This window comes from Pongo abelii, chromosome 19, assembly GCF_028885655.2.
Source record: "Pongo abelii isolate AG06213 chromosome 19, NHGRI_mPonAbe1-v2.0_pri, whole genome shotgun sequence".
Classification (NCBI taxonomy): domain Eukaryota; kingdom Metazoa; phylum Chordata; class Mammalia; order Primates; family Hominidae; genus Pongo; species Pongo abelii.
This window is the reverse complement of record NC_072004.2, coordinates 44,304,913-44,331,648: the sequence shown is the minus strand read 5'-3', so window position 1 is coordinate 44,331,648 and position 26,736 is coordinate 44,304,913. Positions and strand designations below refer to the sequence as shown.

General features: G+C 47.0%; 1 protein-coding gene across 1 annotated transcript; it reads left to right on the top strand.

The window, feature by feature from the left end:
• Positions 1 to 1,207: 1,207 nt before the first annotated feature.
• Positions 1,208 to 26,624, top strand: SLC6A4 (solute carrier family 6 member 4). The gene is made up of 13 exons (XM_024235200.3): positions 1,208 to 1,668; positions 4,222 to 4,356; positions 4,816 to 5,035; positions 5,874 to 6,012; positions 6,943 to 7,077; positions 7,445 to 7,548; positions 10,239 to 10,366; positions 11,673 to 11,785; positions 12,438 to 12,569; positions 13,855 to 13,954; positions 15,274 to 15,374; positions 19,752 to 19,919; positions 24,510 to 26,624. Exons 1-13 carry the CDS (start codon positions 1,326 to 1,328, stop codon positions 24,582 to 24,584), a joined length of 1,893 nt encoding a protein of 630 aa, XP_024090968.1. The 5' UTR covers positions 1,208 to 1,325; the 3' UTR covers positions 24,585 to 26,624.
• The last annotated feature ends 112 nt before the right edge of the window (positions 26,625 to 26,736 follow it).

Below are 26,736 nucleotides of genomic sequence, written 5' to 3'. Positions count from 1 at the left end.
AAAAGCCTATCAAGCCTAGTTGAGGGCCCAAGGAAGGGAGAAGTGGGGGGAGGCCAAGGCCAGGCAGTAGCATAAATGGTGAGCAGGGTGAGTCCTTCTGAGTGGTGTTTGCATCCTTGAGCCTGGGGTGGGTGGCAGAGGGCCCAATCAGTGCGGTACAGCCCAAGACATCTACCTCCCCTTACACACACACACCCCCAGCTACATGGAGCTGATTTATCTCTTGTTGCTGTAGATATTTTTGGCAACAATCGATCCCTTTAAAATTTTTATTTTCCACTTTACAGAAAAAATGCAGCAAATGCAAAACCCTAGTGACTGACATTCCCTGGTGTTTATGTCTAATCCGTGCTCATGTTTATAGCCATAGTCATTCTTGTGAAGCTACTATTTTGTGTCCTGATTTTTCACTTACTATGTTTTTGTCTTCACACGTGTAGGTAGCTAAGTTGCAGTCACCGAAAACCCTAAATAGGTAGGAGACATCCATGTGCCATTTCTATTAGCCAGTTCCTAGCCATCCTCCTAACTGTTGGATCTGGAGGGTTAGCCTCAGATCATTGCAGTTATAAACAGTCCATCCCTGGCTATCTTTTCTAGAAGGGTTCAATGTCATCTCAGCTAGGCAGAAACGTATTTCAACTCCCAAACTGTTTCAAGAGTTTGAAAAGCTCAGGCCCAGAAGAAACAGAGTGAACAGTTGAACAGTCTTACAACTGCTGCTTACAACTTTATAACAGGCCATAGGTTTAAAGTCCAAAAGGGCTCAAATTTCTACCCCATGTTTGACGACTCAGACCTCAATCCAGAGCTGAGCTGACTTCCCTGCTCTGTGACGCTTTGGAGCCTCTCTCACGTTCTTCTGAGCTGCTGGCAAACCACAAGATGAGTCCAGTGGCTCAAAGGGAAGCGAGTGCTTTGCTCTCCAGTCCAGCCTGTGCAAACCTTGGTGATTTGCTATCTATTTTTGTTGGTTTTATTTTTTCCTTTTGAAATTACTTGATTGTAATTTGATGCCCTGTATAGGTTGAGAAATTTAGTTGAATTTATGGACTGCCATGTAGCAAATAGGGTGTCTCACATTTAACAGATGCGTTTGTAATCCCGTTAACTAATGTAGTTTAAGATGTATGATGAGTTAATACCAAAGATGAGTAAAATGTCTAACTTTATTCTCCTTCCTCTGTGTGTCTTTCCAACAGAGTCAATCCTGACGTGTCAATCCCGACAATAGAGAGCTCGGAGGTGATCCACAAATCCAAGCACCCAGGGTTCAGTTGGGATCCTTGGCAGATGGACATCAGTGTCATTTACTAACCAGCAGGATGGAGACCACGCCCTTGAATTCTCAGAAGCAGCTATCAGCGTGTGAGGATGGAGAAGATTGTCAGGAAAACGGAGTTCTACAGAAGGTTGTTCCCACCCCAGGGGACAAAGTGGAGTCCGGGCAAATATCCAATGGGTACTCAGCAGTTCCAAGTCCTGGTGCGGGAGACGACACGCGGCACTCTATCCCAGCGGCCACCACCACCCTGGTGGCTGAGCTTCATCAAGGGGAACGGGAGACCTGGGGCAAGAAGGTGGATTTCCTCCTGTCAGTGATTGGCTATGCTGTGGACCTGGGCAATGTCTGGCGCTTCCCCTACATATGTTACCAGAATGGAGGGGGTCAGTATCACAGGCTGCGAGTAGAGGCTGTGACCCGGGTGGGCTGTGACCTGGGGTGGGCTGTGACCCGGGTGGGCTGTGACCTGGGGTGGGCTGTAGGTCCTCTTGAGAGGCCAGAAGACAGATCATGTCTTTTCAGTCTTCACTGGCATAAGTCTAGGAACATGATGACTTAGACTTTCGAGCTGGTCGAAAAGTCAAATCTTGCCAGTCGTGGTGGCTCACACCTGTAATCCCAGCACTTTGGGAAGCTGAGGCAGGCGGATCACCTGAGGTCAGGAGTTCAAGACCAGCCTGGCCAACATGGCAAAAACCCCGTCTCCACTAAAAATATAAAAATTAGCTGCGTATGGTGGCGGGTGCCTGTAGTCCCAGCTACTTGGGAGGCTGAGACAGGAGAATCACTTGAACCTGGGAGGGGGAGGTTGCAGTGAGCCGAGATGGTGCCACCGCACTCCAGCCTAGGCGACAGAGCGAGACTCTGTCTCAAAAAAAAAAAAAAAAAAAAAAAGTCAAATCTCCAGCAAGCCAAAAGCTGAAGGCAGCGTGTCTGAGGCTCTCCGGGTTGTGAAGCTGGGTGAAGCCCTCCCAAACCTGACCTCACAGATCTCCAGCATCATTAGCGCTCCATTTATTGAAGGGCCTCCTTCTCATCCTGCATTCTCCAGGCTCTGTCCTCCCCTAGCCAGAAGTGAGGGAATGGCCGTCAGCCCTGTGCTGAGTCCCTTCACTCCTGCTGGCAAGTTCTGCTGGGAAGAGTCCAGGAGGGTAGGCCTGCGTAAGGGAAAATTTGGAGGTGGCTTCAGAGTCCCAGATGCTTCTGATCCTTTGGACCTGTGTGATGTCAGAGAAGGGCATCAACGTAAGTCCTCAGTCTTAACTACCAGTCTGGGCAGAATTTAAGCTGGATTAGATTCACAGCATGACATTAATGCCAACCTCAAACCACGCATGGTTGGCCCTCCTATCTCCTCCTGGGATGTTATATTTTTGAGGCCAGAGGCCCTATCTTGTTCCTTGTACCCCTAAAGCCTCTCAAGTAGTTAACTTGTAGATTATAAAAAATAGTAGCTGACTGTAGGCATGAAGATGGGAACCTGGGGGAGAGCAGAGCAGTGGGGAAAAGTGAATGGGTTTGGGGCCTCTGGACTTGTTATCAGCACAGGAAAATAACAAGAAGTGAGTGTCAGATGAGTCAAGCTTGATTTTCGTGGGAGCTCTGACAACAGATTTGGGAGGGCAGCTACAAAGAGGTTTGGGGATCATCCATTTGTGTCACCCTCACTTCTCCCGTGACCTAACACAGAGTGGCCTGGATTTACTATCTTTTAAAGATTTCTGTCCATGCAGCTGCAAAGGTAGTTCCAGGGGGCCCCTGGGAAGCTCAGCGCTTCCTGCCTAGGAGGAGCAAAAGTCATAATCACCTTATCTCCTGCTCCCGAGGACTCACCTTTAGCCTGAGTATTATGTAAGGGGCTGAGTCACTGGTGACGTTTCCCCTACACTCATTCCCCAGCGTAAAGCTGATCAAGCAAACTCTTTGGAGGAAGGCCATCATGAGAACACGTGGTTTTATTCTCGAGCCGGGTTTACCCAGTGTGACTGTAAATTACGTGGACCTTTCTGACTTGCACAGACCTCAGGTTTCTGGGTTCAGAGCATTTTACAGCAGGGAAAATTAGGGAAAATCACAGCTGATCCACCCTTTAGGCTAAAAACTCAGGCTGCAGGTTAGCATTCCCCAACTTGGTATTTTTAAATTCAGCCTCAGCCACAAGATCCAGGAGACACCAGCATCTCCAGTTAGGTAGCAGCTCTGTGCTTTCTTGTTCTGTGAAAAACTACCCTGTCCAGCCACTCCTGCAAACGGCGCTTGTCAGGGAGCATTCTGGCTCAATGGAATTATGGAAGTGTAGCCAAATATCAATAATCATGTGTCTGGAGCCATAGATAATACTGATGAACAAAGATACTGATTCAGTGACTCACGGAGAGTTGCAGCTGTTGCTACAGATTGTCACAGGTGATCTGTTCCAAGGGTCCCAGGTGCTGGCTGCATCGGAATCACCTAGGGAGCTTGAACACAATTTTTGTGTTGTGCCCATGCTTGGAGATTCTGCTTCAGGAGGTCTGGGGTAGACCCAGGAATCTAGGTGACTATGATGTGTGGCTATATTTGGGAAACTCAGCTCTCCTCAACTGTGTTGTTTTATAGGGAGGAAATTGGGGCTCAGAGAGGGGAAGTGGCCCAGGGTTCTCCAGGTAGTCAGAAGTGGATGTGATCCTGCCTGTTCTGTTGACTCTCAAACCAGGCTTTCTTCCCAATTGCTCTCTTGGCCTCCTCTGAAACCTCATTTTAGTCATGGTGCTCCCCCTACGACTGCTTCTAGCAAAGCACTGAGACCAGAGGAGCACAGCATGAGGTCACTCAGCCCAGGGTGGCTCCGTGACACTCCCATCATCTGGCGACTGTGATTCTCAGAGTCATAGATTGGTTGGGCTATCCTGGGACAGATGTGGGCGGGGAGTGAAACTGTCTTTCATCTGCCTCAGGGGCATTCCTCCTCCCCTACACCATCATGGCCATTTTTGGGGGAATCCCGCTCTTTTACATGGAGCTCGCACTGGGACAGTACCACCGAAATGGATGCATTTCAATATGGAGGAAAATCTGCCCAATTTTCAAAGGTAACTGAAGGGCTCGGTGGGGTGGGTAAGTGGAGCCTCTCAGGAAGGGATTTCCATCAATGGGTGGGAGCTGGGGGCCTTCTCCTGGAATCAGTCAGGCCTTAGGCATCCCTGGGAGATGGCTTGAGTAATTAAGGTTTTGACTGCGTAAGTGGTGTGAAATTGCTAAAGAGAAACAGAATAAACGGCAATGAGAAGTAAACTAATGTAAACATTTTAAAGCATTAACAGGACATGTACCCATTTTCTAAAACATGTTACCTTGCAAATACATATGAGTGACTCACGGCAGGGCCACTTTTCCCACGGTGACCTGGAGTCCTTGGAATGGAATGGAGGGCAGCACCCACCTGTACCCCTCTGCTGGGCTGTGGGGCTCTCCGGTGCCCCGTTTCAGCCTTTTGTCGTTGGGCCACCCTTAAACTCGGCCTCTGTCTCCCCATCTCACCCACTGCCCAGGGATTGGTTATGCCATCTGCATCATTGCCTTTTACATTGCCTCCTACTACAACACCATCATGGCCTGGGCACTATACTACCTCATCTCCTCCTTCACGGACCAGCTGCCCTGGACCAGCTGCAAGAACTCCTGGAACACTGGCAACTGCACCAATTACTTCTCCGAGGACAACATCACCTGGACCCTCCATTCCACATCCCCTGCTGAAGAATTTTACACGTAAGTGCATGTAAGTGAGGGGTTGGCCTGTTAGGGGCAGGCCACACCCCTGGGGTTTGGCTTCTTAAAAAGAAAGCCAGGGCCAAGGGCTCCTCACCCCTCTCCTAGCCAAGGGCTCCTCACCCCTTTCTGAGAGATGAAGCTATCAGGGGTGGGAGTAGCAGAATTCGGAGTTGGGAAACTCTACCTCAAGTGCTCCACGGCCTGGCCCTGCTGGGCCTCCTCGCACTTTCTCATGTGCCAAGCCAGGTTGCTCCAATGAGCCCAAGCCCGTCCCTCCCTTCACATTCCAAAATTACTCCGCTTCTTCCGGGGTCCTCCTCTCAGCCAAACGTCATGGAGGCAAAGAATCCTAGTACTTTGATAGTTCAAAACTATTCAAATGGTTTAATGTATCAACTTCATAAGTGGGATCTACCCTTTGGAAGAAGATGCTTGAGGAAGGTAGTATTCTTTAATGCTGGAATTTCAGGCAATGGCAGCCCAAAGAGAGAGCTACTTTGGGATAGGGAAGGGAGCTGACTCCCCACACTTACACATCCCTCATGTTCCCAAAAGCCAGTCACATTGGTCAAAGGAGTTCAGGTCCCAGCCAGCCAAGGAGAATCCAGGAAGTCTGCCTTTAGGTTGAACACTCTTCCCAGGGTGTTGGCCAAATGTGCTTTGTGGTCCTTCAGGACAGGCAGGCCAATCCCAGCTCTTCCTGGGCCTCAGTGACCACTTGGTCCTAGCAGCACAGTGTCCATTTGCCCTGGGCACCCTCAAAGGAGCAGCACAGATGTGTGCCCAGGTCACTCTACAGAGCCTCTCAGGGGCCTTTCTTTCTCCTTCACCCCAGGCGCCATGTCCTGCAGATCCACCGGTCTAAGGGGCTCCAGGACCTGGGGGGCATCAGCTGGCAGCTGGCCCTCTGCATCATGCTGATCTTCACTGTTATCTACTTCAGCATCTGGAAAGGCGTCAAGACCTCTGGCAAGGTGAGGAAGGCTCTGGCTGCTGACCCAGGCCTGCCCAGGGGCCCACAGGCTCTCAAACTCAAAACCCAGTAGCCTGGACAGACAGCACTGTTTCCTTCCACACCAAACACATTCCATCATTCCATGATGCACCCTCTCTCTCTTCACCGCATTTGTTAGAAAATTCTAGAAGTGGGTTGGGCATGGTGGCTCACGCCTCTAATCCCAGCACTTCGGGAGGCTGAGGTGGGTGGATCATTTGAGGCCAGGAGTTCAAGACCAGCCTGGCCAACACGTCGAAACCTCGTCTCTACTAAAAAAAAAAAACAAGAAACAATAGCCAGGTGTGGTGGCAGGCGCCTGTAATCCCAACTACTCGGGAGGCTGAGGCAAGAAAATCACTTGAACCTGGGAGGTGGAGGTTTCCGTGAGCCAAGATCATGCCATTACACTCCTGGGCAACAGAGCGAGATTCTGTCTCACCAAAAAAAAAAAAAAAAAGGAAAAGAAAAAAGAATATTTACTAGAAATGGGCCAATGCCAACAACCATTACATGATTTTTTTTTTCAAGATTCCTTTAACCCACTGGTAGTACCACAATTAATAATTGTGGCAATAATTTACTGGAAACCCATCATGGACCATGTTCAGTGCTTTTTATACACTGGCCAGGTGCTACTGTTTCCTGCTAGATACTCCCTCAACCTTACAGATGCATAGTGGGCTCAGAGGTAGTTCTACTGGCCAACCTGAATCCGATCCCTGTGTGATTCCAAGGGCTGTGATCTTTCTGCCACACCACCTCGCCCTCCTTTCTCAAGGTCTTCAAGAATAAAAGACACTGACATCCATCCACCCACCTCCCTCCCCTCCCCTCCCCCGCTCCCCTCTCCTTCTCCCGTCCCCTCCCCTCCCTGGAACAGCATGGTGATAACCCTTCTTCCTTACAGGTGGTGTGGGTGACAGCCACCTTCCCTTATATCATCCTTTCTGTCCTGCTGGTGAGGGGTGCCACCCTCCCTGGAGCCTGGAGGGGTGTTCTCTTCTACTTGAAACCCAATTGGCAGAAACTCCTGGAGACAGGGGTAAGATAATGAGGGAAATATGTGTACCTGTCTGTCAATTTACTAAACGAAGCCGGTCCTCCTCCAAATAGGACAGTAGGGACAACTGAAATGTGGCTTCAGTGTGCAAGTCTGCAATGATACTTTAACCAAGAAATACAAGCATTAAAGTACAGTTGAGGCCACTGGATGGGTTTATGCCTGAATGATAGGAAGAGAAATCACATTTGTTGGCACTTGATTTATGGCTATGCCTGGAAGGAGCCTTAAAAGCTGTTTTTCTGCCTCTGCACTTAGCCACATGGAGGCAGGAGAGGTGACCCTGTTGGTGCCAGGGTCAGCCTGTGTCTCCCCCTCACCCCATGCCCTTACCCCTGCTGTGTTCCAGGTGTGGATAGATGCAGCCGCTCAGATCTTCTTCTCTCTTGGTCCGGGCTTTGGGGTCCTGCTGGCTTTTGCTAGCTACAACAAGTTCAACAACAACTGCTACCAGTGAGTATCTGGGGTCCCCAAGCAAAGCTTGAAAGTGGCGTGAGTGACAGTCAGCTAGTGTGGAGGAAGGTGATTGGACCGACGGCCTCGAATCTGGCCAGGCTTAGGCCTTGATGCCACTGCCCCTTAGGGGTGCTGCAGGCCCCTGACCAGCTCACCCATGGCCAGAGCACTCATCAAGGCCATGGCTTCACCTGGGCCACTCAGAGGCTGAGAGGGGCCCCAGGCCCTTTGGTTTTGTCAGCGCTCCTGTATATACAAATAATAAGAGGCTGGACGTGGTGGCTCACGCCTGTAATCCTAGCACTTTGGGAGGCCAAGGCGGGTGGATCACCTGAGGTCAGGAGTTCCAGGCTAACCCGGCCAACATGGCAAAACCCTGTCTGTACTAAAAACACAAAGATTAGCCAGGCATGGTGGTGCACACCTGTAATCACAGCCACTTGGGAGGCTGAGGCACGAGAGGTTGCAGTGAGCCGAGATCTTGCCACTGCACTCCAGCCTGAGTGACAGAGCAAGATTCCAGAAAGAAAGAAAGAGAGAGAGAGAGAAAGAAAGAAAGAAAGAGAGAGAGAGAGAAAGAAAGAAAGAAAGAAAAAGAAAGAGAGAGAGAAAGAGAGAGAGAGAGAGAGACGGGGCGCGGTGGCTCACACCTGTAATCCCAACACTTTGGGAGGCCGAAGCGGGTGGATCACAAGGTCAGGAGATCGATACCATCCTGGCTAACACGGTGAAACCCCATCTCTACTAAAAATACAAAAAAATTAGCTGGGCGTGGTGGCAGGCGCCTGTAGTCCCAGCTACGCAGGAGGCTGAGACAGGAGAATGGCGTGAACCCATAGCAGGCGGAGATTGCAGTGAACCAAGATCGCGCCACTGCACTCCAGCCTGGGCAACAGAGCAAGACTCCATCAAAAAAAAAAAAAAGAAAAAGAAAGAGAAACTGCAAAGCAAGTTTACAAAAAGCTGCAACATACAATTACGTAGTTAGGTTTAACTAGTCAATGTGTTTAACAACAAGAATTGTAATGTGATTATTTGTATTATGTATAAACAAAAAGTATGATGATCACATTATTTTGACTAACACAAAATACCATAATTTTTCTTTTCTTTTCTTTCTTTTTTTTTTTTTTTTTTTTTTGAGACGGAGTTTCACTCTTGTTGTCCAGGCTGGAGTGCAATGGCGCAATCTCAGCTCACCACAACCTCCACCTCCCGGGTTCAAGCGATTCTCCTGCCTCAGCCTCCTGAGTAGCTGGGATGACAGGCATGCGCCACCACGCCTGGCTAAATTTGTATTTTTAGTAGAGATGGGGTTTCTCCATGTTGGTCAGGCTGGTGTCCAACTCCCAACCTCAGGTGATCTGCCTGCCTCGGCCTCCCAAAGTGCTGGGATTACAGGCGTGAGCCACTGTGCCCAGCCAAAATGCCATAATTTTTGCAACAAAATCCTATTTCAGAAATTTTAACAAAACAGGAAGTGTTACACCAATTATGGTTTTAAATATCACCCACTGGGCCAGGTGCGTTGGCTCACACCTGTAATCTTAGCCCTTTGGGAGGCTGAGACAGGAGGATCAATTGAGCCTAAGAGTTTGAGTCCAGCCTGGGCAACATGGTGAGATCCCATCTCTACAAAAAATTTAAAAATTAGCTGAGTGTGGTGGTGCATGCCTATGGTCCCAGCTCTTCAGGAGGCTGAAGCAGGAGGATTGCTTGAGCCCAGGAGGTTAAGGCTGCAGTGAGCTGTGCTCATGCCACTGCACTTCAGCCTGTGCAACAGAGGGAGACCCTATCTCAAAAATAAATAAATAAATAAATATCACCCATCATCTTTAGACTTAATTTTGATTGATCACAGATGGCAGCATCCAGCAATCTCTTTGTGCTATGCATAAGATAATTGTAGAACTGATTTTTTTTAAAGGTGGGAGGGAGATTCACATGTACCCTAAGCAATGTGGCCTTGCACTGGGACACCACCCTGCAGTTGTATGATGAGGCTGTCATTTAAAAGTGTGAGGTCAGGAGTTTGAGACCAGCCTGGCCAACAATGGGGAAACCCCATCTCTACTAAAAATACAAAAATTAGCCAGGCGTGGTGGTGGACACCTGTAATCTCAGCTACTTGGGAGGCTGAAGCAGGAGAATCACCTGAACCTGGGAGACAGAGGGTACAGTGAGCCAAGATCAAGCCACTGCACTCCAGCCTGGGCAATAGAGCAAGGCTCTGTCTCAAAAAAAAAAAAAAAACACATGAGGGTGTCTCTCTGGCTGGCAGTCTGTGACTTAGTTTGAAGGTAATGTCAAAGTCTAAATCTGAAGATCTCACAAATGTGAGGCTCAGGCCCTGTCCTGGCCCCCACTCCAACCGGGCCCTGCTCCAGAACAAGGCTGGTTGGAAATGGAGAGGTCTGTGCTGGCAGGATCGCCTTTTAAAGCACCCCTGACTGCTCTTCTCCCTCCACCATGTGTGGTGGTCATGGCAGTCAGAGCTTCGGGCCTCGGCAGCTGGGTTCTGGGAGAATGCGAAGGGACTCTGGGACAGGCTTGAGGTTCCTTGAGTTCAGCCTGCTTGTCCTTGCTGTGGCCGCCCTGTCTAAGGCAGAGCAGGCACACGGACAGATGCTCCTTAGACCCCTGATCTTGGAACTGTCTCAGGCGGCCCCTTGGGTTTTCCCCTCCAGAGATGCCCTGGTGACCAGTGTGGTGAACTGCATGACGAGCTTCGTTTCGGGATTTGTCATCTTCACAGTGCTCGGTTACATGGCTGAGATGAGGAATGAAGATGTGTCTGAGGTGGCCAAAGATGCAGGTAGGACCTCAGGTTCTGTGCAGGTCCCTTGCTCCTACTGACTTGTTTTGCTTTGAATCTTTGTAAAGATCTAACTTCTGATTTATTTCTAAATGTTCCTGAAATTTTCCAAAGAAGGCTGGGCATGGTGGAGTTCAAGACCAGCCTGGGCAACATAGTGAGACCCTGCCTCTATAAAAAAATAAATGAGCTGGGCGTGGTAGTGCACATCTGTAGTCCCAGCTACTCAGGAGGCTGAGGTGGGAGGATTGCCTCAGCCTGGGAGGTCAAGGCTACAGTGAGCCATGATCACACCACTGTACTTCAGCCTGGGTGACAGAATAAGACCCTGTCTCCAAAACATTTTGTATTCAAAGATTTGAGAGAAGCTCGATGCCTTGGAGATCTTTCCACGTGTTCAGGCCATGCAGGGACGGGGCAACTCCCTTGGCACCCAGTTCTGGGGCCTCCAAAATCTATGGGCTTGAAATGATGACTCTGATGATGGCTTTAAAACCAGTGGGTTTGCTTCTTCTGATGGTCTGGTGATGGCTCAAAGTCTAGTAAAGCAAATAATCATTTATCCTTAGAACTGCCCCTTGCAGAAAAAGAAAATCTAGCCAATATGACCACTCTATTTTACCGTGAAGTTTTTGTGGAAAAAGAAAAGAGCGACAGAGGTAGAAAAAACAGATGATGGCATCTAGTAGGTGAGGTCCCAGGGCCTTCTTGCTAACATGCTTGTATCTTTGGCCTGATTCCGTGCTTTGACCAACCCCATACCCCAAACGAGGGCACCCCTAGCTAACCCATGAGAGGCTGAAGACATGTCCCTCACACTATCAAAAGGGACTTTAAAATAGAAAGAAGTCTTTATTCCAAGGCCTCTGTGACTCTACGGAAATCAATTTAACATTTCCTACTGTTCTGGAGCTGAAGACATCAGAGGGGGCTAACTGCCATGGACTTGAGAAATATCAATCCTGGTCCAGAGAAATCTCATGGAATTGTTACACGGTGGAAACTCTTATTCTCGTGTGCAGCTTTGCTGGTCTCTGGGTCTTGGGTCTGTTACCCACCTCCAGGGTTAATGGAGGGCACACAGTTTTCAAGATGGAAGCCCCACCCTTCCTGCCTCCCAGGAACTGGGGTGGCCACGTCAGATGGAGTAGAGCGTGAGGAAGCATTTGGTGTGTGTCAAAACCTGATTCACGCATAAGGTCTTGTGATGAGAATTGTAACTGTTGTTGTAGCTGAGTTTTCCTCTGTGACATCTTGGTAGGACAGGTCTTGTCAACCACCTCCTCCTCTCTCCCCTCTGTCTCAGGTCCCAGCCTCCTCTTCATCACGTATGCAGAAGCGATAGCCAACATGCCAGCGTCCACTTTCTTTGCCATCATCTTCTTTCTGATGTTAATCACGCTGGGCTTGGACAGCACGGTGAGGAAATGGGAAGGGCTGTGGGAGGATGAAGAGGAAAGGAGGAGGACGCAGCTGGACTCAATTCCCTCCCATCCCTGGCCATCCCAGGCAGCTTTGGCTACTCCCTTCTGGTGCTCCAGACCCCCGGCTGACTCCTTGGCATTTACCACCCTCTGGTACATTCGAGTCATTAATGGGATAATGTGGGTCAAGTGCCTGGCACAGGCCCAAGGCTCACATATGTGAGCTGTTATTAAGCACTGTCCCTTGGCCCAATTATGGCACCTACAGGCCAAGGCGAGGTCTCTCCTGGGTCTCTGCTTTGCCGAGGGTTCAGTTCAGGGCCTGGAATTATTAGTGTGGAGTGAGTCTCAGCTTTGAGTTGGCCTTTCTGGTGCAAACAGAGTCTCCCCGAGAGACCTCATATATTGAAGTTCTGTCCACGTGTGCTGTTTTGTTTCCTGGCTCTCCTTAGTGATGAGCTATAAATGACAGTGTAAAACAGGGAAATACTCTTTGAGATGCTTACGTGGTCCAGTGAGCCGGGGAAATGGTGATGATCAGCTTGACCAGTCACTTAGCAACTTTACCCCTCCCTCCCGTTCACTGTCCTGAAGGCCACAGCCTTGTCCCAAAGCCTCCACCGTGACTGCTTGCCCGTACCTCTCAGTTTGCAGGCTTGGAGGGGGTGATCACAGCTGTGCTGGATGAGTTCCCAAACATCTGGGCCAAGCGCCGGGAGTGGTTTGTGCTTGCCGTGGTCATCACCTGCTTCTTTGGATCCCTGGTCACCCTGACTTTTGTGAGTATCACGCCCCTCAGCTTTGAGTTGGCCTCCCCTAGGGCAACAGAATGCTACAGGAAGCTGTTCCTCTCCTTCCATCTCACACAGTGCTCTGGCTTTGGGACCAAAGAAGGGGAGGTTGTTACTCCCATTAAAAAGTTTGTCATCAAGGAGAAGAAAAGTTGCTTCTTGCACATCTACTTGTAGACTCCGTGCATAGTATCCAGGGGCTGTCAGCATTTTACAGTAGATCCCACTAGATTTCAGGCTTCAAAAACTATCTGGAGAAAATTAGGATTTGCTTTTCCAGCCTATTTCCACTCTTTAGAGCTGCTTTCATGGGGATACTGCCCTGATGTTCTGCACGTCATGTGTGTAATGCCGCTTGGTCTCCTCCAGAATTTGCAATGGTAAAGAAGTCACACCCTCTCTAGAGATCCTTTTTTTTTTTTTTGGTAGCTGAAGTAAATACTCTAAGGCAGATTTTGCAGATGTGCATATTTAAGCCCTGACCCCGATGGCCCTGGAGTAGGGGTCAAGGGGACTGAGTGGAACCCCAGTGAGTCACGATTTAGGACAGAAAGGCAAAACTGCGACTAAGGCCCTTAATGTGTCTGGTATCCTGGGCCCTTCTGGATTCAGTCTTTAGAGGCAGGGATTCTCCAGGGTCGTGTCCACAGCAGGTGTTCAATAAGTTGAAGGAAGTTTAAAGTAGATCCCAAGGCCCTTTGGAGTTTGTCTCTTAAAATTTAGTGGGGAGAAGAAATAAGAAGAATGAACTACATAGGATGGGAAGAGGTGTCTGAGTGGGTAAAACCTGCCCACACTGCCACTGCAAAGGCCAGTCCAAGAAGCAGTTTCTTTTTTTTTTTTAGACGGAGTCTTGCTCTGTCCCCCAGGCCGGAGTGCAATGGTGCTATCTCAGCTCACTGCAACCTCCGTCTCTCGTGTTCAAGCAATTCTTCCGCCTCAGCCTCCTGAGTAGCTGGGATTAAAGGCGCGTGCCACCACACCTGGCTAATTTTTTTGTATTTTTAGTAGAGATGGAATTTCTCCATGTTGGCCAGGCTGGTCTCGAACTCCTGACCTCAGGTGATCCGCCTGCCTCAGCCTCCCAAAGTGCTGGGATGACAGGCATGAGCCACCACACCTGGCCTAAGAGGCAGTTTCTGGGGTACTCACGTTCGGTCCCAGGTGGGATTTTTCCAGAATGATTCTAAGTGAGGAAGCCCCTGCAGGTCTCTGTAGTTGGGAGGGGTGGCTCCTTGGAGGGCCCTCACCCAGGCTCTGCTCTCCCCTCCAGGGAGGGGCCTACGTGGTGAAGCTGCTGGAGGAGTATGCCACGGGGCCCGCCGTGCTCACCGTCGCACTGATCGAAGCAGTCGCTGTGTCTTGGTTCTATGGTAAGACGCTTCCTTTAGCCAGCTGGGTCCCTTCTACACCATCAGCCAGCAGAATAGCGAAGGGCTGATTTCACCAAAAAAGGCTGTGAGGGACAGTTTACAAGATGTGACCTCCCGACGATGGGTCTGTAAAAGAGTCTCAGCCAGGCGCGGTGGCTCACGCCTGTAATCCCAGCACTTTGGGAGGCTGAGGCAGGTGGATCACCTGAGATCAGGAGTTCGAGACCAGCCTGGCCAACATGGTGAAGCTCCATCTCTACTAAAAAAACAAAACAAAACAAAAAATTAGCCGGGAATGGTGGCGCAGGCCTGTAATCTCAGCTACTCAGGAGGCTGAGGCAGGAGAATTGCTTGAATCTGGGAGGCAGAGGTTGCAGTGAGCCAAGATCACGCCACTGCACTCCAGTCTGGACAACAGAGTGAGAGTCTGTCTCAAAACAAACAAAAAACCCAAAAACAAACAAAAATAAACCACTTTTGCATGTTATTTGTTACACATATTATCAAGGAGGGGGCACATTTTGGGTTGCACACAGGCCCGGTTGTTTTTTTTTTTTTTAAAGAAGAAATCTTCCCACCTCCTTGGCAATTCAGAGGACCAAGTTCAAGTGTGTGAATCTCCATAGACCTGCCCTAGGAACTGCTGGGACCTCTCGGGGAAGCAACCACAGAGCACCTTCCCCTTCTCCATTTCTCACTCTTCTTTGGGAGTTTTCAGTTCTCACTTCCTTACCAGTTACTTTTTATAGAAGAACCTTGATCTTGATCTGGCATAAGAATGGGCAATATTGTGGTTAAAAATTTCCCTTGAAAGTTTCCAGTGTCATGGTCAAAGTCAGTGTCTGTCAGGCGGGTTCACCATTCCTGGACAAAATTCAACTGTTTTATAATAACAGTGAAATCAGATAGACTCAGCTCTCAGGAAGGCGGTGCGGCACCAAGAAGGGGGTGTGCCTCTCTTCCCAGATGCCCATCCATCCTCCCAGATGCCCATCCATCCTCCCAGATGTCCATCCATCCTTCCAGATGCCCATCCGTCCTCCCACCCTATGTAGAAAGAGTCTTGCTTGCTATAAAAATGTAGTTTTGTGACAAGTCCCCCAGCCCCACTTTCGGACCAGATTGTTGTCGCTGTACTCCTCCTAGAGAGAAATTCCAGAGCTACCCTGTGTGTCCGGGGTAGGAATTCCAGCTTGTCATTTCCCCTTGTCATTCCCAGTGTGATCCTGTGACTCTGACTCTCCCAGAGAATCAGGGCACAGCAGCACAGCCCATGTCCTTTCTCAGTCTCTGCCTCTCTTCCCCTTGGGCGGTTCCAGGCATCACTCAGTTCTGCAGGGACGTGAAGGAAATGCTCGGCTTCAGCCCGGGGTGGTTCTGGAGGATCTGCTGGGTGGCCATCAGCCCTCTCTTTCTCCTGGTGAGTTGCCATTTCCCTTCTCCTCCTTGCCCTGGGGAAAGACTTGCCCCCAGACACATAAAAAATGAATTGTAATGGCTAGGCACGGTGGCTCATCCTTGTAATCCCAACACTTTGGGAGTCTGAGGCAGGTGGCCAACATGGCAAAACCCCGTCTCTACTAAAAAAAATACAAAAATTAGCCGAGTGTGGTGATAGGCACCTGTAATCCCAGCTACTCAGGAGGCTGAGGCAGGAGAATCGCTTGAACCCAGGAGGCGGAGGTTGCAGTGAGCTGAAATCGCCACTGCACTCCAGCCTGGGTGACAAAGTGAGACTCTATTTCAGAAAATAAATAAATAGTATTGAAGAATAACATATACAGAAAAGTATTAATATACAGCTCGTCAGTGTACATCTCAAAGAAATGTTATAAATTGAGCACACATATGTATCCAAAACCATACCAGGAGACAAAAATATGACCAGCACTTCAGAAGCCCCTCTTGTGTCCCCTCCCAGCCACTATGCCCACCGTGGTTCCCCACCCTTCTGACTCCTGACACCATGGAGTAGTCGGGGCTTCAGTCACTCTGGCAGTGATAGTGATGCATAACATTTATGGAGCACTAAATGCCAGGCCAGACTTCAGGCTCAACTTACACTCACTGTTCTATAAATCCTCACAATAGTTCTATGAAGTGGTTATAGTTCTGGTACTCCCATTTTACATTTAAGGAGATTGAGGCTGGGTGCGGTGGCTCATGCCTGTTATCCCAGCACTTTGGGAGGCTGAGGTGGGTGGATCACCTGAGGTCAGGAGTTCAAGACCAGTCTGGCCAACATGGTGAAACCCCATCTCTACTAAAAATGCAAAAATTAGCTGAGCGTGGTACTGGGTGCTACTCTGGAGGCTGAGGCAGGAGAATTGCTTGAACCTGGGAGGCGGAGGTTGCAGTGAGCTGAGATCGCGCCATTGCACTCCAGCCTGGGCGGTAGAGCAAGACTCTGTCTCAAAAAAAAAAAAAAAAAAAAAAAGAAAAGAAAAAAGGAGATTGAGGCTTAGCAATGTAAAGTGAAGTGTCCAAAGTCACATAACAAAAAGAACTGTTCAAGACCAGGGAAGGATCTGCTATGCTCTTCATGGGGGCCCTGGATGGGGTACTAGTACTTTTGTGTTTACAATTTTGTATGCATCTTCTTCAAGATGATACAAAGCTCTCTAAGCAAAAATCCACGTCAAAAGTAGAATCCATTTATTACCAAAGGACCTGGGTGAGAAAGTTGAGTCCCAAGGCTTGTCCACGTGTTGAGATGTGTTCAATATTCACTTTGTCCTTGGTTCACGTGCCCCTGTCCAAGATGGATAACAGCCTGCTGGCCTCCCAGTGTGTGCTGAGGTAGCCTGGGGTAAACTGATGTCATGCACACCAGCAGGCACTATTCTTCAGTTCTTTCATTTATCTGTAACTTCGTTTTTGTTTTGTTTTTTTTTTGTCTTTTAGAGCCAGAAGTGTTGTTAGATTGTTCCTTCAGTCCACCTCCAGCTTATTAGGAGTATATGGGCTATCCCATTTTGTTTTAGGACGTCTCTTTGGCATCCAGCTGTTCTGTGTCCCCTTTCAAAACAGCTGGGTGCAGTGGTTCACACCTATAATCCCAGCATTTTGGGAGGCCAAGGCAGGTGGATCCCTTGAGGTCAGGAGTTCAAGACCAGCCTGGGCAACATGGTGAAACCCTGTCTTTACTAAAAATACAAAAATTAGCAGGATGTGAACAAGACTCAGTCTAAAAAAACAAACAAACAAAAAAAAAACATGAAAACAGCCCTTTTTGTATTCTGTGTTTTGACTTTCTTGGGGTAGCCCTTTATTTTTTGTACTTCTTTTGTACCCACACATCTTAACATTAACTTATCTATGATGGACAACATGCTTGTTCTTGTCTCCGTGACACTGCATGTGTCTCTCTGTACCCCAGAATTCCTCTTTGATTTCCTTTCCCCCGGACCCTGGAGGTTTCCAAAATCAAAGCCAGTGTTTGCACCAAGCAGCACATGTTCCCAGGCTGCAGTGACTCTGGTGCAAGCTCTGGGCTCCTGAGATGTTGGCCTCAGAGCTCCTTATGACCTTATCAGCTTGCTGTTGCATTTAGGCACATTTAAAATGCATGTATTTTTAAATCCAGAAGTTTTAGTTGTTTTCAGTGAGAGGGTTGTTGGAAATCGCCTAGGCCATCCTACCAGAAGCAGAAGCCCTGACATAAATGGGTTATTAATTTATATTATTACCAGTACTTCTCAATAATCTACTTAAATATTTTTATTTGTTTTTCAAAGGAAGAAGAGTCACTGGATTAATTCCTTGAGGGCAGAAAGATGTTTGTTTGTTTGTTTGTTTACTTCCATATTTATTCTTCCCCACACAGTGAGGAAATGATGTCTAGGGGAGACTTGAAGGCAAGTGAAACATTCACTGTGGGTATAAAATTTAAGAAGGCGCCAAAGAGCTCAGGACTCAGGATAAATATTATTTTCATGCAATATTTTTTAAAAATAAAAATTAATTCAAAAAGATCCATGATTAACAAAATATCAACATTTTCAATAAACACAGGAGCCAGCCCTGTACTTGTACGTCTTACTCACTCGCATTACCCTAATCTGGCCCTGTTAGATCCTGTCTTTTAAAAAATTGTAATAAAATATTGTTTATTTTGGTTTTGGCTCCTGCTTTAATGTTGTGCCTGAGGTGAGTGCCTCCATGTGTCCATGTGCTTGGGTCTGTTCGTTTCTGTCAGTTTCTTGCTGTCAGACTGGGTAAACTCTTGGTGCACAGTCATTGAGTTTCTTTGCCCAGGAAAACCCATGTGCAGCTTTGGATGTGGGCGCACTACTCATAATTCCCATGATGTTTGCCGTACTCACCCCTCTACAGCCAAGTGCCCTAGTGCCTGAGAGAGGCAAATCTGTCTTCTGCTTCTGCGTTTACTTAACAGATCCCCTGCTCTGGGCTTCTTAAGGCTGCTTTAGGTAAACAACAAGTAGCTTACTAAAAATATTCTTTTTCACTGCAGCCAAGTAAAAGAAAAAGAAAATATTGTGTATGAGTAGAGGCCAGTATGTGCGAGGGGATTTCTGAAGTAGCACTTGCCCCAACCGGAGGTTGAGCCCCCCAATGACTGAGTGGGATTTCACACACCTGACATTAAGAGACAAGTGGCTGGGATGGCTCCTAACCAGATCCTCTTTCCCTGTTCCCAAACCGTCTTTCTTCATAGCCGGCTCTGGGGATGAGGAGCCTGGGTTAGGAGGAAGGTTTGCAATTGACCAGGCTCCTGTTTTGAAGGCTTCCTCCTAGACTTAAGATAGCACCGCTCAGAAGATGGATGTGTGTTTAGCAATTTCCCATTTTGTTACCTGCAGACAAAGAAAAAAAAGATATAAATAGATGTTTAACCACACAAATAATTCACATTACTGTCTTCTTTATGACTATGAAATAATAAAATAAAATTAAATCAAGAGCAATAACAATTTCGGCACAGTGGTTACTAGGCAAAATCTGGAAACCAAATAATTGAAATAAGAAAACTCATAAACTGGGTGTTGGGAGCACGCTGTGGAATTTTTCTTGGTCAAAATTCTCACAGAGTGTTCAAGTGAAAGGTGTATTAAGCTGCTTCTTTTCCTTCCGTAATTCCTTTCATGATGAGGACCTGTGGCAGGCAGTCATTCGCTGTTGAGATGCCTAGTGGCAGAGCCATCCTTGTTGAAGCCCCAGGCAATGCAGCTTAAAGCAAAAGCCAGAGAGCTCAGGAAAATGGGAGAAGGACACACCCCCAGGAGCCTGAGTCCTCTCTGGGTCTTGAGAACCTTCTTATCTTTCCTGGACATCAGGTACCTTCCATCTGACCAAAAACAACCACAGCCAGAAACGCAAGGCAATGAAAACAAAGCAGAGAGAAATGTGAAGCCTGGGGCCTGGCGGGGGCTGCGGAGAGATCACCCAGTTTATTCCTCTGCCTTCTGGCAAGACAAGGCCCAAATCACTCTCAAGGTTGCCAGTCTCTTTGCCTGGGCAGAGGCCTGTGCTGAAGCGGGAGCTGCAGGCTTCAGCCCCGACTGTAGGGGCAGCTGTAGGGCTGCTGCAACATCCCCCTATAGGAAGTGAGGGCTGGGGAGGAAAATCAGGGAAAGCACCTGGCTGGTGTAGTCTTGCAGCTTGGGTACAGAAGTTGGTAATTCTGTATGTCAGAGTTCAATCCAGGATATATCACATCTTGGGAATTTCCTGAAACTATCTTAGCTTTAGCATTTGGTGTTTGTGGTATTGGAAACGTCTCTATCTGAGTGGATATTGTTAAGGTTTTTAATGTTTCTTGGAATTTCTGTTTTAGTTCATCATTTGCAGTTTTCTGATGAGCCCGCCACAACTACGACTTTTCCAATATAATTATCCCTACTGGAGTATCGTCTTGGGTTACTGCATAGGAACCTCATCTTTCATTTGCATCCCCACATATATAGCTTATCGGTTGATCATCACTCCAGGGACATTTAAGGAGGTACGTGCTAGTTAGTGTGTATATGTGTGTGTTCAGACTACTAATTGTTTTGGGAGAAAAGGATTATCTTGTTATGCTCTATTCAAAATGAGATTCACCAGGAGGCACGCAACCCTATATATGTATGTACCTGCGCCATGGCAAAGACCTCTAATGGCTGTCACTGGTATCTTAAGGCATCTCCCAAAGCCTCAAATGCAAGGGCAAAAGAGTGAGCTGATCATTTGGGTGCACCAGAGCATTCAGCTTGGGCTGTGCATAGGTTTTCAAACTTATCAGACAACTACCCTGCCTCCTGCTTGCCACTGGGCATGGACATCAGATCTGTGATGTCTGGAGCAATACACAAATTTTAAGCGGCGATTATGGTGGGAAATGTCCATGGTCACTTTTCTAACAGCAATGTGACAAGTACTATTTTGAAAATCATCACAAAATAAGGATGTTGCAACAGTGTCATAGTTTTAGATCAAAATTGTTAGCTCTCTAACAATAGCATGATTTTAGCTCAAGCCATTGGAGTAAAAATGTTTTGCCAGGATAGCAAGATTCATTTCAGTAATGAATGCGCTGTAGAAACGTTAATAACAGTACCTTCCAATTGGTATGAATGCCATTTTCAAAGCATCTGCATGTCGATTATCCTATTCTGTTATCAAAGTACCTTGGGAGGTAAACGGGCAGGCATTATTACCAGACAAGGACACTGAGGTGGGGAATAATACTGTGCAAAGTTTCCTTATTTCCGGCTGGGCATGGTGGCTCACACCTGTAATCTCAGCATTTTAGGAGGCCAAGGCAGGCAGATCACTTGAGGTCAGGAGTTCAAGACCAGCCTGGCCAACATGGTGAAACCCCATCTCTACTAAAATTACAAAAATTAGCTGGGCATGGTGGCACGTGCCTGTAGTCCCAGCTACTCAGCATAATCTATAATAGCCTGAGAATGGAGGTGGGCTAATTTGAGATCTTACAGCAAAATTTAGACATGAGACCATCACAGTAGTCATCCTAAGACATTTCATAAGAAATGAGAAGCAAGAGAACACAGGCAATTAAACATCAGCTCTTTCTTTTTTTTCAGACAAGGTCTCACTCTGTACCCCAGGCTGGAGTGCAGTGGTATAATCATGGCTCACTGCAGCCTCAAACTCCTGGGCTCAAGCGATCCTTTCACCTCAGCCTCCTGAGTAGCTGGGACTACAGGCGCCTGGCTAAATTTTTAAATTTTTAATAGAAACAAGGTCTCACTATGTTGCCCAGGTTGGTCTCAAACTCCTGAGCTCAATACTCCTGCCTCGGCTTCCCAAAGTGCTGGGATTGCTGGCATGAGCCACTGCACCCGGCCAAATATCAGCCCTTTCTGAGAACAACTGGGTTCATTTCTTTTTTGAAACAGGAAAACTGAATTCTGGGTGAACAGAACTCTGAGCTCTGTAGTTACTAATTTCCTACAGCCCAACCAGCCCTCTCGTGACCGCACTCCCCCTAAAGAGCCTTGGGTCCCATGCTACTTCCCGCACATTCTCCTACCCAGAGTCATTGAACGCATTCCTTCCGGTCGTCCATCTCGGCAGTTGTGATGATCCATGAGCTCTGTTGCTTCAAATCCAGAGGCCAAGGTTGGAGGTGGGAACTGTGTTAGGTTAATAAATGTCATTCTTCAGTCACAGGCTACACCTCAGATCCTGGCCATCTTTCTCACAAATTCCCCCAGTTGGTCACAAGGGAATGCCACCCAATAGTGTGTCACTAACAGAGCTCAGGTCTGTTAGCAATAGAGGTAAGACTAATTGTAGGTAGGGCGTCTTCATGAGGGGCCACCAGACGGGGAGCAGCGGGTTACCCGGAAGCAGTGTGATACACCCCTGTCGGTGAGGACCATGGAAAAGGCCCTAGTCGGCTCTGGCAGATACTCATCTCATCTGGGCCTCGGTTTCCTCCTCTTTCAAATGTGCTCATTTGACTATATTAACATTTCCCAAAGTGTGTTCCAGGAGCTGTCACAGGTATTAACTGCTGGAGAAAAAGTTTATGTAGTCAGGTAATTTTTGGAGACTGCTGGACTAAGGCAAGTTAAACAGGTTTCTTGGCTGGGCACAGTGGGTCACACCTGTAATCCCAGCACTTTGGCAGGCCGAGGTGGACGGGTCACCTGAGGTCAGGAGTTTGAGACTAGCCTGGCCAACATGGTGAAACCCCCATCTCTACTAAAAATGCAAAAATTAGCCGGGTGTGGTGGCGGGCACCTGTAGTTTCCGATTCTCAGTAAGCCGAGGCATGGAAATTGCTTGAGCCTGGGAGGCAGAGATTGCAGTGAGCTGAGATCATCTCTCACTCTGATGATCTCAGAGACTCTGTCTCAAAAAAATTACATAAATAAATAAACAGGTTTGTTCACCTCAGGACTTCTCAAAAAAACTTTAATATGCCCATGTGCATGTTTAATCTCTGAGAAGAATAAAGCATGCTGTGTTTTTTGCCAAAGGTCTAGAATTCTTCACAATTCTTTATGAATACCAGACTTGCTAGTCTGTCACTTTCTGTGTGTGAGGGAGGGAAGCCTCATATAAAATCCTTTTGGGCCCTGGCCATATGCAAGGTTGGAGTTTGTGGAGTGAGCCACCGCTTACTGGTGTAATTTGAAGGGTACCACACACACCCACAGTCTGGAAGTCTTGCAGTTGGAGTCATCCACTGGCTTAGGTCATTTTTGCAGAAACTACTAATAATCCACCCAAAGATACTGGAAAATGGTCCCTAATGAGTACATGTTTATGAAGATATCAAGAGGAATCCATTTCTTAGATTAACTTGTTATCATCTCGCAGAAGGCCAGGGCCTGGCAAATTTTGAGAGCAATAGTAGTCTGGCAACTAGAATGCTGGCAAAGCACGGAAAACAGACGTGGGCCTGGCATCCTGGGTGGTCAGTCACCAACAGGGCGGCAGCCCATATGGGTAGGTTAGGGCACAAAAACCAAGTGTTTGACTTTATGACGTTGTTCATTGCAGGCCTTGCCCCACCAAACACCTCGGTGATCTCCTCTCTATGAGCTATCGTGAGAGCTCCACTTAAGACAAGTTCTAACAGTCGAGCATCGTACCATGCACCTGTAGTTCCAGCTACTTGGGAGGCTGAGGCAGGAGGATCCCTTGAGCCCAGGGGTTCAAGACTGCAGTGAGGCATGATTGTGCCATTGCACTCCAGCCTGGGCAACAGAGGAAGACCCTGGCTCTTAAAAAAAAAAAAAAAAAAGGACTCATTATAGTGATCTCTGTCTAGTTCTCAACTAACAAGCCATAATTCTGTTTAATCAGATATGGTTCACATGTTAATCTGTGGGAATGCGTGGTTTCTGACAGGTTGCTTTCCGTGACTCGGCATGCTCCGGTAGCAGATGAGCCCTGCAATGACTCCTTTTTAAACGGATTTCTAGTGTGAGAGTTCAGTACACAGATACTAAGGAAATGAGGAGCACAAAATGTGCAATTTTGTGCATTTTGCCCTATGGTGCATTTCATTAACTGTAGGACTGGAACTTTTTGAATTCTTTTGGCCTTATTCCTTAAAGAACAAACTCCCAGAATGAGAAAATAGAAAAGCTTGAAGGCAACTCCAGACATTTTCAGTCCAAAATAAAAATGACAGGAGCAGAACTTCGCCTAAAGATCAGTAAATCAAAGGATGCTTTCAGATCCAAATTGTCTGCTTATAATACATACAGACTTTTGGCCAACAAAGATTTTATTAAGCAACTTAATAAAGATTTTTCGAAGCCTCTGCAATGCGGCTGTTTTTTTTTTTCTCTGTATCCCTGAGCTGCTTTTTGCCACTCTGATGCTGAGTTTTACAAGGCCGGTTGTATATTTCATACGTAAGCCCAAGTATATTTCAGATCCATCTTAAAGCTTCTGTGTACCTCAGCTGTTTCTATAGTAGACCTTCTCAGCCACTTCTCTGTGATGAGTACTACATCAACACAATGTTGCATTAGAAGTGATGATTTCAATAATCGCATCTTTTACAATTTAACTATGTGATAATTTACACTCTCGTATGAACTAACCAGTATTGCTTTACAGGTGAATTCATTAAATTAGTAACATCCTGGCTGTTACAGTGGCTGATAGCACTGGGCAGTATGGCTGCAGTGTGTCTGCAGGGGACAAGGAGCCTGGGTGAAGGGATGGGGGCCAAAACCCAGCAATTACTCTGCTCCCCAAGCCCTGTGTGGCCGCAGAAGTCTCCTCTGTCCAGAGAAAAGGGTACCCTTTCCCAAGTCCTTCAAAAGCATGTTATTGGCCAGCAGAGATTCTATTGAAGTCTCATCGTTTTCTTCCATTAGTGTTATAATGATTTTCTTCGTTTACAGATGTGTATAGTTTCTGAATACACCATTTTAATTCATATTTGAGAATAAATAAATTGGGAATTCTTTTCCTAAGGAATGTCAATGAGACTATTCCAACTCGCTCTTAGATGTTATTAAAGTGTTATTTAAGCTTTGTTTTAATATTAATGTTGACTATTTTTGCAAGTTTTAAAAATTACAAGGATGTTTATAACATTGTATTTTCTTCCCAATAGCGTATTGTTAAAAGTATTACCCCAGAAACACCAACAGAAATTCCTTGTGGGGACATCCGCTTGAATGCTGTGTAACACACTCACTCAGAGGAAAAAGGCTTCTCCACAACCTCCTCCTCCAGTTCTGATGAGCCACGCCTGCCTTCTCCCCTCCAAGTGAATGAATTTCCAGCTAAGCCTGATGATGGAAGGGCCTTCTCCACAGGGACACAGTCTGGTGCCCAGACTCAAGGCCTCCAGCCACTTATTTCCATGGACTCCCCTGGACGTATTCCCACGGTAGACTGTGACACAGCTGAGCTAGCCTATTTTGGACGTGTGAGGATGTGAATGGAGGTGATGAAAACCACCCTATCATCAGTTAGGATTAGGTTTAGAATCAAGTCTGTGAAAGTCTCCTGTATCATTTCTTGGTATGATCATTGGTATCTGATATCTGTTTGCTTCTAAAGGTTTCATTGTTCATGAATACGTAAACTGCGTAGGAGAGAACAGGGATGCTATCTCGCTAGCCATATATTTTCTGAGTAGCATATAGAATTTTATTGCTGGAATCTAGAACCTTCTAATCCATGTGCTGCTGTGGCATCAGGAAAGGAAGATGTAAGACGCTAAAATGAAAAATAATGTGTCCATGTAAGCTTGTGAGTCTGTGTATATTGTTGTTTCAGTGTATTCTTATCTCTAGTCCAATATTTTGGGCCCATTACAAATATATGAATTTCCCCAAATTTTTCTTACATTAACAAATTCTACCGACTCAATTGTGTATAGAGGTTATTATTGAAGGGTACAATCACTACGACATGCTCTGCCACCCACTCCTTTTCCAGCGACACTACTTGAGCCACACACTTTCCTTTACAGGCCAGCCTCTGGCGTTTGCTGCACCTCATTGCCAGCTTCCTGTCTCTCTGTACTAACCATTCAGGACAGTGTTCCACAGGCAGATCTGGCCTATTTCATTAGTCACTGTGGCTTGGCTGTGAAGTACGTTGGGGGGATCGTGTCGCACGCCCCTTCAGTGTTCACCTGGCCCTCTGGTTTAAGCTCTGTCTGCCTTACGTGACTGAGTTTGACTGTCCAGGTTGCTTTGCTCGGTGAAGAGAGGAGGGTAAATCAGATTCTCGCTTAGCCCTGGGGCATACAAATCTGGCACCCTAACCTAAACCAATGCATCTTCACTCCAAGAGCAGTTGGAGAGTCTGGGTTAGCCTTACATGGACCTCGCTGCTTACTGGCGGTCACGATTATGAGCCCTCCAGATAATTTTTAAGATTCAGTCTAAGTAAGGCTGCTTGGGAAATGGTCAGCTAAGTAAATCACCTTTCATTTCACATAAAGCCCTTAATATAGATAAGTAAATTTGGCCTTTGGTGTCTCGTGACTCTCAGAGGCATAGGTAGAGGAGCAAATTAATATTTGTAGCATGGGAATTCCTTATCAGAATTTTGAGGGGAATAAATCCTCATCAGAGACAAAAGGACTTAAAATCATCTGGCCACCTATCACTTCAGTTCTCTGTATAAATGAAATTTAATTCTAACAACCTTATAAAAAGAAGGTCCAGACAACAGAGGAAACGTCCTGTCCAATTCTAGGTTTTCCTCCCTTGGCGTCCTTTCCCCAGCATTGTCTACCCCGGCCCACTGCCTGCATTCTCCCCACGCCCTGCTATTTCTCATTCTTTACTTCTCCTAGCGAGATACTTTCCTTATAGGATAGCTGCTGAGAAGTTTCCCAGAATTGCTAGAGGAAAAGAAGCGGGGAATTTAGAAATATGCCTCACTGACCTAACTCCATTATCTTCACTCTTTCGTTCTTCCTGCCGCCTCATGCCCATTCTCTTTACTGTCTAGCATGCTGAAAGAAGGAAGTGATCTAAATGCCAGCGTATTCAGTGGTAAATATTAGTTGGTGCAAAAGAAAAACCATGATTACTTTTGCACCAACCTAATAGCTTTGCAAATTTTAAGAACTTGCTTTATGAAGATATTCGGATATGGATTCTCCCCATCCCACATACTTAGACATTGTTCAAATATACTGCTTTTAAAAAAACACCTTTTCAAACAGAATTAGAGTTTTGCCAAGCCTGGTATTAATGGAATTGTACAGGAGCTTTGAAAGTTTTCAAACTTTATTAAACAAACAAAAAAAAATCGAAAATCTCTGTCTGTTCCGCATAGTATGCATTTATTTGATCCCTATTTATCAATACTACTAT

Bases quoted from the DNA above. Each gene is read 5' to 3' on its own strand.
- SLC6A4 (XM_024235200.3), top strand. From the start codon at position 1,326: ATGGAGACCACGCCCTTGAATTCTCAGAAGCAGCTATCAGCGTGTGAG. The intron at 11,786-12,437 runs GTGAGGAAATGG...CGTACCTCTCAG, and splicing joins CGCTGGGCTTGGACAGCACG to TTTGCAGGCTTGGAGGGGGT. The intron at 12,570-13,854 runs GTGAGTATCACG...TCTCCCCTCCAG, and splicing joins CCCTGGTCACCCTGACTTTT to GGAGGGGCCTACGTGGTGAA.